The sequence below is a fragment of the Protobothrops mucrosquamatus genome, unplaced genomic scaffold (genome assembly GCF_001527695.2).
Source record: "Protobothrops mucrosquamatus isolate PMUCROS unplaced genomic scaffold, P.Mucros_1.0 scaffold605, whole genome shotgun sequence".
NCBI lineage: Eukaryota > Metazoa > Chordata > Lepidosauria > Squamata > Viperidae > Protobothrops > Protobothrops mucrosquamatus.
The window spans coordinates 780086-791907 of NW_015386903.1; the positions used below are offsets into that span (position 1 = coordinate 780086).

The following is an 11822-nucleotide window of genomic DNA, read 5'->3' on the forward strand; positions in this document are numbered from 1 at the left end:
TGGAGGGCATCAAGGATCCCTCATTTCAACCCTGAGCTTCAAGTATTCTCCATTGTTGGTACTGTTTTTGCATGCCTGGCATCATCTCCTCTGCCCACATCTGCTTGAGATCGGTAGTTCCCATTTCCTGCCGTGTTGAAGCTGGCATCATGCAAAATTTTTATTCTAAGTCAGAAGTAGGCACGACGTAGTCTTAGAAACAGTGAAATACCCAAACTTAAGAAAAGAAATCCAGTTTTGCCCACTATGCATCATTGCTTCCTTTACTGAAGCCACTGGACATGCTAAGAAATGTACATTGTAGTTCCTAAATAGCTTTCAGAGGTTTCTTCCCTTGTTGAGACAGCCTTGGGTATCTTCCAGATGTGTGGACTTCAATTCCCAGAACTCCCAGGGTACCTGGCCATTGCTGGGAATTCAAGTTCACATACCTGGAAGACGAAGCGTGTCCCTGATAAACTTCTGATTTAAATGCCTTTATGTTTTTAAATATTCTTTTAAAACTAAGAAAAATATTTTGGAGAGTCTTCATCAGTCCCAGTTAGTATATAATTGTGAAAACATTGTCTAAAACAATTATGTGTCTACCGATACTTTGAAAAGAGTTGCTCAGATTTTCTTTATTTCACTGCATATCATCATTTGTATTTCTGCATTACCCCTGCTTTATCCACCCCATCAAAAACTTAAGGAAAAATAAATTTAAAAGTAAAGCTGGTGTAACATTCATTCTGTGTTATTTCCCCTATCATCCCCCTGTGTCAGAATAGTTTACAAATAATTGAAAGAAGCTGTAGGATTCATTTGCTCTAATGTTCTTGGGCTCCATTAAGCTCAAACGTTCTGTATTGCAATTTGTTTGACAGCCGAAACACACTAGCTTGAGCACAAGTTCAAATGTTTTGAACTTTTCAAAGAAGTTGGATTAAATCTACAATCTTGTGTTTGTCTGCATTTCTGACCTGAATGCTGTCCACTGTGTTTATTTTTATTTAGAGTTGGGCTTCACTTAGGTAGTTTTATTACTGGATCAGACTCACGTGTGTTCTCCAAGCTTTACATGGCTTCAATAACTGCCATAGAAAATATATATTAAAAAAACAAATATATTGAGGTTGTACATTTATGAGCTGAGTTGATGTTTTAGGAAATTAGGTGCAAGATTTCCAGTAAGACTCTACAAAGTATAATTCAGGGGGAAAAGGAAATGTGTAGGGGAAGAGATATATAGATATATATATATTATTGATTATCGGAAACTTGAAAGCTTTATCTTATTTTGTAACATTTCAGTTGACTTCATAAAGCCTGGATTTTGTTTTTCATGATAGAATATTACTTTTCCTTTGTGTAAACTAAACATTTTGTCCTAAATTCTCCTTGATTTGTCTTTCAGGCAATACGTATGACAGATCTATTATAGTTGATGGAGAAGAAGCTTCTCTTGTGGTGTTTGACATATGGGAGCAGGTAAAGATTTACTTTTTCAAATATTTTATTTACAATTATCTGCAGTGATCTCCCTTTTCATAGCTAATAGCATTTTTAATCTATCATCTTGTGTGGAAGGTTAGTGATTTGGGCTGATTTCATATGAAATCACTGTTTGTCTTAGGTTTGTTTTAGGTTTAGCTACTAAATATGTGGACCCTCCCACTATGTGTGAATTTGGGCTTGAACATGTCCAAAATTAAATATAAACAGGCTAAGGTTTATTTTTAGTTATAATGAAACTGCCCATCTTTGTTCAGATGGGTGGCTACAGAAATTGAATAAATATGAGATTAGGATCTGGATTCTTGCTGATCCATCTTCAAGTCTTGCTTAAGCTTGGTTTCCAATCTGATTCCTTCACTGATCTACTTCCCCATCTGTGTTAACACATGATCAATCTTTAGAACAGAACAACAATCATTTGAAATCCAGCCCAATGCATGCTTACTCTGAAGCAATCATTATTAAGTTCATGGGGAATACCCCAAGATAAATCCTGTTAAAACTGCAGCCTGCGTGAATGCATTTTAATACGTGCTAGCAGGTCAGCATTTGCTTAAAATGCAGATTGTTTTACCTTTTAAATATTACAGATTGGACTTTAATCTTATGAGGGGGTTTTTTTAAACACAATTTGGGAGTAATTTTTTTCAGTCTTAAAGACAGTCCTGTGTAGGCTTACTCAAACAATAAGGCCCACGGAGTTCAGGAGAGCTTACTCTTAGGTAAGAGGATATAAGATTGTAGCCAAGCAGAAAGAGAGATTCTAGATTTTTTAAAATATTGTATGGCCCAACATGGGTCTTTTCTTTCAGCAACATGTTCTCTAAGCAAGAGATTAAAAAGGTAGGGCTCCAATCACATGGCTGTGTTGCCATATTGACTTTTTTGATCCCCCCCCCTTGCATAGAACACTTGTGAATCTGTGTGGACTGCAGGAATACCTTTTATGTGCTACAAGCAAAAAATGGCTTATTTTCCTACAATCCATACAAACAAGCTTATTTGTTAATTACATTTCCATACATTTTCTGTGTAGTTTGCAAGATAGAATTTGAAATTCTAGAAAGGCAATAGTGGAACCATAAAACCTAACAAGTTACAACCGCTACCATGAACTGCCCTGAAAAAAAGTTGACCTACAAGAATATATTTCATTAGGGAGTTGAAAGGTTGATAATATTTATATATAGATATATATCCTGCCTTTTATTATTTTTACAAATAACCCAAGGAGGTGAACCTATCCAGCACAATTTCTCCTCCTATTTTCCCCACAGCAACAAGCCTGTGTGATGAGTTGGTCCAAAATCACCCAGTTGGGTTTCATGGCTAAGGCATGACTTGAACTCATGGTCTCTTGTTTTCTAGCCTGGCATTTTAACCACTAGACCAAACTGGCTACCAATGTTCATATTTCTATTTTTTTTAACCTTAGGATGAAAGCCAGTGGCTTCAGAACCATTGTATGAAGATGGGAGATGCTTACATTATCGTCTATTCAGTGACTGATAAAGTCAGCTTTGAAAAAGCTTCTGAGCTGAGGATCCAGCTACGAAGGGCACGGCAAACCGAAGACATTCCTATCATTCTTGTTGGAAACAAAAGTGACCTGGTCCGATCACGGGAAGTCTCTGTAGATGGTGAGATGTTATTCTACCATAAACTGAACCGAACCGATCAACTGAGCATGTTTCCATTGATAGGGAGTGAGTCATACGTTGGTGACTATCAACGTTGGTAGATAATGACTTGATTCAATGATACTGACTACAGGTAGTCCTTGACTTACAACATTCATTTAGTGACCCTTTGAAGTTACAATGGCACTGAAAAAAAGAGACTTGGGACCAGTTTTCACACTTATGACCACGGCACCCACAGTTACATGACCCAAAGTTGAGTACTTGGCAACTGACATGTATTTATGAGAGTTGCACTGTCCTGGGGGTGTGTGTCATGTGATCACAACTTGTAACCTTCCCTGTCAGCTTCCGATGAGCAAAGTCAGATTGGCTTAATGACTGCACGATTCATTTAAGAACTGCCAGGATTCGGTTAAGAGCTGTGGCAAAAAAAAGGTCGTACAACTGAGCAAAACTCACTCAAGAACTGCCTTGCTTAGCAATAGAATTGTTGGGCTCAATTGTGGCCCATAAGCCGAGGATAACTTGTATTATGTTAGCAAATCATCCAAACATTTCTTTAACTCTTCCCAATAATGGCAGAACCTGGAACAAGTTGCTCAAAAGATAAGGTGATCTCTTTGGAGTCCAATTCATCTCTGTAAAATTCACCTGTAAAAATCAATAACGTACGCATTCAATATGGCATTATAGATGTAATATCTTGGTTTATAATTTTCAGCAAAAACAATGATCCAGCGTAGAGTGATCTAGCGTGAAACAATTCTTTGGTCAGTTAAAAAAACAATCTTTTTTTCCTTATCTAAATATTGTAGGCCTGTGGATTTATGGGGTGGGAGGAAAGCACAAGTTGGGAAAAACCTCTGTGTGCGTTTGTGTGTTAAGAGCAGTAAACAATGGAATTGCTTATCAGCCACGAGGATGGTTGCTATCTGTTTCCAACTCATAATGTGCCTTTGAGTGATAGTGGAGAGCTGAACCATGAACCTTTTGAAGCACAGCTTCTCCGTGGCTGGGAAACATTTTGTCGCTAGAAAATAATCTTAACTGCCTTGTCTCGATTTTACTAGCTGCTTGTGCCGTAGGTCATCCTGGCTGGCCATTATGAGTCTTGTAACCCAACCAAGAGCACCAGGATGGGGAAAGCTACACAGGCCAGGATGAATGGCCTTTTTTTGTTGGGCTAGGAGTCTAACAGGTCACCTTACAGTAATTTACAACCATTTATTTGTCAACTATAGATAAGAACCCATTTCACAAATAAGTGTGTTGTTTGAGGCTAAAAAAAAAAAGTTAAACTAATATAGGTAATCCTTGATTTATGACTACAAATGAGCCCAAAATTTCTCTTGCTAAGTGAGATAGTTGTTAAGTGAGCTTTGACTTCTATTGCCCCATTTTTAAATGACTCGCTGCAGTTGTTGAGTTAGTAACACAGTTAAGTGAAACTGCCTTCCCCCACTGACTTTGCTTGTCAGAAGTGAGCACACAAACCCTGGGACACGGCAGCTATCATAAATAGGAGTCAGTTGCCAAGCGTCTGAATTTTGATTACAGCACCATGAGGGTACCGCAACAGTTGTTAAGTGTGAAAAATGGTCGTAAGTCAGTTTTGTTCAGGTCTGTTGTAACTTTCAATGGTCACTAAGTGAACTGTTGAAAGTCAAGGACTTACTACCTGTAGTAGAACCATCATTCTAAAAACATTAAAGAGTTATAACTGACAAAGCTTAAAAAGAAGACATGTAGCAAATAGACGTTAATAAGCGGAGCCACTTCCATAATTCACCCGTTCTCTGGGGTCTCCATGCCTGATAGCACTACTAGGTTTTGAGGGACCTCAAAAATGATGAAGGCAGCCTTACTTCCACAAAGTGGGCCCCACAGCAGAAAAGGCCCGAGCACCCCTCCCCAAATGTAGCTAATAAGCTTACATTGACCTCTAATCTGGGATTGTCAGTACTGAATGGCCATAGCTGTACAGTTCTCTTTCTGGAGATTGAACCTCATGGAAAACAGGTGCCCCAACATTGAGATACAGCTGCAAGAAAGCAGTAGAGTATCTGCATTCATTCCATTGTCCTGCTGATAAGACAATCTTGGTCTACTTTGGGAACCTGCTTGACCTGAGATACCCTTTCTTCTTCATGCCCACACTTGCACAATCTCCTGTCCTCCAGCTTCCAACTCTTAACCTAATGATCTGTTCCCATCCAAATTCCGAAGCAGAGCTTGTGTTGTGTTGATTCTGCACAGTTGAACTAATCTTGGCCGTCTCTCTCTTCCACCCCTCAGAGGGACGGGCTTGTGCTGTTGTCTTCGACTGCAAGTTTATCGAGACCTCAGCCGCACTTCATCACAACGTCAAAGACCTCTTCGAAGGGATTGTCCGGCAGATTCGGCTACGCAAAGACAGCAAAGAAGACAACGCCCGAAGAATGGCCAACACAAAGAGGAGAGAAAGCATCAGTAAGAAGGCCAAGCGATTCCTTGGGAAAATGGTGGCCAAAAACAATAAGAAGATGGCATTTAAAGCCAAATCAAAGTCCTGCCACGACTTATCAGTACTTTAAAAAAAAAAAATGGCTCATGGCAAAAGGAGAAGTATGTGAGTGTGTGTGGGTGTGTTGTGAACCTGTCTCTGGCAGTTAAGAGTGAGGAAAAAGGACCTTGTGCAAAGCGACGGAATGGAGGGAAGTTGCTTCCTTCATGCCTTACAGTTCTTACGCGACGTTGGAAAATGAGATTACAGGACCTTCATTGTTAGAACGGTTTCTAGCCTTCAGCAAACGAACTGATTCCTAAAAAAAATAAAAAAAAAAAATAAAAATAAATCAGCAGCTTTGTAACCCCTTTGGTTTCACTGTGTAAAATTGCTTAGCTGTCCTGTGGATATCAGGGAATCAAAGAAAAAGAAATGCACGGCGATACGGAAAAGAAGCGGAGTAAAATAACTATCGCCATAAACGTATCTCCTTGGCCAAGCAAAACTTGAACAGTGTGCGCAGGCTCGTACACGCTTCTCTTTGGTGGGTGGGTAGGGTGTGTGTGTGTGTCTGCATTTCAATGAGAAGATTCAGTTCCAAGGTGATTTAAGCAAATCACTGCATTGAAATGAAGCAGCGAAATTGGTCGTCTTTACCCGATGGAAGCAGACAGGCTGCTTCATTTTAGCTGTGGTTTTGGAGATTGTATCTCCAAGTGCCACGGATGGATGGAGAGATGCTCAAGGAAACTGGCTGTGTCTCCAGAATGGGACCTCAAAGTGTATCTCATGATTGCTGGCCCAAAGTGACTTAACCAAAGGTGGCCCAGGAGATAGATCTATATATAAGCAATTATTTTTTAGAAGTTAAATGCGGGTGGAGGGTGGGTGGACTTCAAAGAGGTCGTTGGATGGAGAAAAGAAAAAAATATATAAATTACAATTTTTGAAAGTTGATTTGCACTTTCTTTAAATGTTTGTTACTTGTTTACATGCAGATTTTATAATAAAGTATTTCTGGTTACTATAGAAGGTTTTGTTTTTATTTTTCCTAAAGGAAAAAAAAAATATTTGGAAGGCTGAAATCTTTTTGGCATTTTAAACATTGTTAACACAAATACTTTACAAACCAACTCATTGTGTTAGTATTAAATAATCTAGCTCATCTCGAAAGGAGATACAAATATGCACAGATGTAAAGGGGAATATGTATATATGCTTTGGCAAACTTCTTTGAAAGTAAGTAAAGTATCTAAGGAGCCTCTTTTAATTGTTATCAAATTAATCTTAACAAAATGAAATTCAATGGTGAAAAAAGTAAGGTTCTACAGTTAGGTAAGAAAAACCAAACACTTTTATATATCATAAAGGAAAAAAAGGATATATGCAGTGTTATCTTCATTTTAGATGTCAAAGGGGTCTCTCTGTCTCTCCCTCCCTCTCCCTCTCTCTCTCTCTCTCTCTCTCTCTCTCTCTCTCTTTCTCTCTCTCTTTCTCTCCCTCTCTCCCCCCCCCTCCCTCTCTCCATCTTCTGCTCATCTGGCAAGCTGGCTTCAAGCTGTTCTCCAACAAGCTCAGGGGTAGCCAACCTGGGCTCTTTTATGACTCATGGACTTCAATTCCCAGAATTCCTGAGTCAGCATAGCTGGGCTAACTAGCTCTCTCCTGCCCTTCCTGCTTCCTGTTTCCTGCTTCCTGCAGAGACGCAGCCAAGGCAGGAGTAAGCTTCTCAGCTTGTGGGAGAACACTGTGAGTCCACTCTCTTTTATATATATATATATACATACACACACACACACACACACACACACACACACAGAGAGAGAGAGAGAGAGAGAGAGAGAGAGAAGCAGGGAAGTGCAAGTGCCTCTCTCTGTCTCTTATCTCTCTCTGCAAATGGCAGAGGAGGCTGGGAGCCACAGGGGGAAGGCTCAAAGAGCCACATGCGGCTCCGGAGCCGCAGGTTGCCGACCTGTGGTATAGGTGGCACCTTGCTCAATAGTAGTAACTGTGAGAGGGACCTCGGAGTCCTAGTGGACGATCCCTTAAATAGGAGCCAGCCGTGTGCTGCAGCTGCCAAAAAAGCCAACACAGTGCTGGGCTGCATTAACAGAGGGATAGAATCAAGATCACGTGAAGTGTTAATACCACTTTACAAGGCCTTGGTAAGGCCACACTTGGAATACTGCATCCAGTTTCGGTCACCGCGATGTAAAAAAAGATGTTGAGACTCTAGAAAGAGTACAGAGAAGAGCAACAAAGATGATAAGGGGACTGGAGGCTAAAGCATATAAGGAACGGCTGCTGGAATTGGGTTTGTCTAGTTTAATGAAGAGAAGGACCAGGGGGGACATGATAGCAGTCTTCCAATATCTCAGGGGCTGCCCCAAAGAAGAGGGAGTCAAGCTATTCTCCAAAGCGCCTGAAGGCAGGACGAGAAGCAACGGATGGAAACGGATCAAGGAGAGAAGCAACCTAGAACTAAGGAGAAACTTCCTGACTGTTAGAACAATTAACCAGTGGAACAACCTGCCTCCAGAAGCGGTGAATGCTCCAACACTGGAAGCTTTTAAGAAGAGATTGGATCTGAATAGATCTGAATAGATCTCTGCAGTTTCCATGTTTGCATCAAGACTGTTGCTTTTGCTGAAACTGACAAGATTTGTTCCAGAGAAGCTGATTCCATCTGATCTATTGCTAATTAATTCTGGTTATCTTCACCCTGAGCAAGTGAAGGTCCAGCAGGAAGAGATGTAAGGAAATGGAATGGATCTGCTCAAATCAATGTCAGGGCCCCTTTTAGATGAGAAAGGCTGGGGAAAGTCACAATACTTCATTTCTACTTTGTAGAACGCAGAAGTATTGTGCCTATTTTTCCCCACTAGTTTTCATTCAATTAGAAAGCAAAATTCTTTTCAAGATTTATTTTTCAAAGCAGAAGACCAGCTGGGGGAAATTTTCATGACTGGAGTGTAATTTCTTGCACTTATTTAGTGTTGAAATGGTCAAAGGAGCTGGCAGATGATTACATGAACATCTCTTGAAGTTCAGCATTCCCTCTGGCTTTAAAAAAGATGTTTAAAGGATGGCATTAAATTCCCGGTGTGCGAACTGCAGAATGATGGAAGGATAGAACACAAAAAACACCAGCAGCAGAAACTTCAAGTGCCAGTTTTAACAATAAAGTAATGCCGGAAGCCAAAATAAACCCAGGAAAAAATACTCTTAAGAGTAAGATAGAAAAGCAGGAATTTGCGGGGGGTGGGGGGTGGGAGCCTTTCTTGGGATTTGCAGGGCCAGTTTTGAAACAAGATGATGTTTTATTTTTATCCTGTTCATATTTAAATGTTTTGGGCCAGGACTTTTCCCTCCAACTTGCATCATTTATATCATATATTGGTATATTATAGACCAGTCAGTATATAATCGGTATTCTATTCTAATCAGTATATTATTTATATACTGCTGCACACAACATCTTTCAGAATTGCGAATATCAGTTTTCCTTAGGGGACACTCTAAACTGTGGGCTGCCTCCTTCTTTTCTTCAGAGTTGTGGGGGTCTTTTCCCCCCATTTTTATGTGGAATTGGAGGGATCAGATTTTTGTTGCTTTGGGACCTGGGGTAGCTTGAGTGGGGCAGGAATTGTCACTCCTTGTTAGCTCTTGAAGTTGGAAGAAAAGGCAGTTATGGAACCCTGTCAAGCTTATTTTTGAGGAGCTACAGAAGGAGCAGTGAAGGTGTCCGTCAACCCTCCAAAAATCAACCAGGAACCTTCACATCTGTTTGGGTTTTTTTTTTTTAAAAAAAAAACGTCTCTGGAGGTTCCTGGTTGACTTGGTGTAACTTACCTTGCAAGGAGGAGGAAAAAATGAAGCTGGACAGGAGAATGGGGTGTGTTCCTCTTCTGAATTCTGCAAGCGTGGTGACTCAGTGGTTAGAATGCAATACTTCGGGCTCAATCTGCCCACTGCCAGGAGTTCAATCCTGACCAGCTCAAGGTTGACTCAGCCTTCCATCCTTCCAAGGTGGGTAAAATGATGACCCAGACTGCTGACATTGTAAACCGCCCAGAACGTGCTGTAAAGCACTATGAAGCGGTATATAAGTCTATTGCTATTCATTTGTATAAGAAAACACCACTAATATAGGAAACTCCTGTTTAAGACAAACTTGATGTTTGCTTCCTTGGGCAATCTCTACCAGGGTGCCTCAATGTGTCTTCACCCTCCTTTAAAAAGTACATTTTAAAACCACCTCTTCCAGTTTTTCCCAATTTGATGACAGCCACATTCTACAGTGGTTTAATCAACCTCCCCAAGAAACATCGCCCCAATTTGCAGAGTGAGAACACTGAAGGATGTCTGTGGCACTTTTTCAGATGACATTTAGAGAGTCATGTTGCCCAGCTGAACAACAGGAGAGCGGAGAGAAGCTGTGATACAGCGAAACCCCTGGAAAGACACCTGCAATAATCAACTGGAGCACAAGTCTGCTCTCTCCCCCCCCCACCCACGCACACTCCTTCCTCCATATCCAGGAGTTTATATAACCACGTCTTGACAAAATGTCAGCTTTCGTGGCATGTGATGGCATAAAAGGCTGGAATAATAAACACAACTGTTCCTCTTTTTAATGTCAGAGAAAAGGCTGTAAGACATGAGAAGTACTGGGATTTAACAAACAAATAACAAAAGTGAAGGGGTACGTGAAGGCTGGGTTTACACACCTGCGTAAACCTTAGTTTACATAAATCAGTGGCATTGCATACACCATGTTGGTCTGGATTCACACAATATACTTGAGAAAGTTCAAATGAAATAAAGTAAGCTTAAGCGTGATGTCTGGACTCAGCCAAAAATGTGGGGAAGGAAGGAAGGGAGGAAAGGAAGGAAGGAAGGAAGATAGATCAGTCGTCTGTCCATCAGTCAGTCTGTCAGTCAACCTGCCCATCAGAAAAATGGATTTACAGATGGGCAGACTGATAAGTGGGCAAACAGGAGGACTGACAGATGATGATAATAAGGATGATAAACAATAAAGACAATAAAAATGATAACAACAGTAATGAACTCTATCCTACAAAAGGGAATGTAGCAAATAGTAGGCCAAGATTCCTGGTGGTGCGATGGTTAAGCGCAGTATTGCAGGCAAAGTCACAGCCCACAGCCTACAACCTAGAGTTCGATCCTCATGGGGCTCAAGGTTGACTCAGCCTTCAATCCTTCTGAGGTTGGTAAAATGAGGACCCAGGTGGTTGGAGGCAATGCGCAAATAACGCATCGACATTGTTAAACAGCCCTGAGTGCTGTAAAGCGCTATAGGATGATATGTAAGCCTAAATGCCATTGCTAATGCTATTGCTAAGATCCAGTTTTACCCAAAATCACCATCTACAGAAATATAATTTTTAAATGACTATAGTTCCACGTTCCTCGTCTTCACGTGTACAAGCATGCCTGTGAATTTTGCGTGGGAGCTGCTGGAATTCTTGGAAATAAAAGTATTGTTGGGTGATGAAGCTTTGAAGTGTGACAATACTTCTAGGTTTTATTTACAAAATGCTTTTGAAAAGTCAAATGAATCACGGTGCTACAGGTGAACCAAGGGGGTGTTTGCACACTGATCGGTATTTTCCATACAATGTGGGGGGCTTCAACTATATTATGTGCAGACTTGTTAACCCTAGGATAAAAGAATGTGCATTTTTGCAGTTTTTAAAATGGAGTTTTATTTATACTAAGAGGTTCTTCAAAAGCAGCACCAGATTTGAATTCTGCTGCTTCTTTTCTCTCTACCCCTCAGCTAACACTTCTCAGTCCAGTTACTTCCCTCACTTATATACATTGATTTAATCTCCCGGTTTACTTGCAGATGCTATCAAAAGTCTGAACTTCCCTTGATGCATTTTCCTTCTACATTCTTTAATAAGAATTTAATAAGTTTGTGTTTTTCAAAAACTTCTGACCTCCATAGTCACTCCTTTGTTTCATTTCTTCCCTTACTTGATTCCTTATCTCTGTGTCAGGCAAGCAATACATTTTGATAGGATACATCAAAGACATAAATAGCACCAAGTCAACACTGATTATGCGGCATCAAGTTGTTTTTGATTCCTGCTTTCTACTTAAAACAGTTTTTCTCCATGACTATCTATCCCTATCCTGGTTTTTTTTTCAGGTCTCCCCATACTACT

General features: G+C 40.4%; 1 protein-coding gene across 1 annotated transcript in view; it reads left to right on the forward strand.

Annotated features, from left to right (window-relative positions):
* Nucleotides 1-6498, forward strand: part of RRAD (RRAD, Ras related glycolysis inhibitor and calcium channel regulator) — a 7690-nt gene extending 1192 nt beyond the window's left edge. Inside the window, exons 2-4 of the mRNA XM_015817593.1 lie at nt 1397-1470; nt 2933-3137; nt 5436-6498. Coding sequence (XP_015673079.1) covers nt 1397-1470; nt 2933-3137; nt 5436-5713 — 557 coding nt within the window. The 3' untranslated portion in view covers nt 5714-6498. The remainder of the gene's footprint in view (nt 1-1396; nt 1471-2932; nt 3138-5435) is intronic.
* Nucleotides 6499-11822: the final 5324 nt, after the last annotated feature.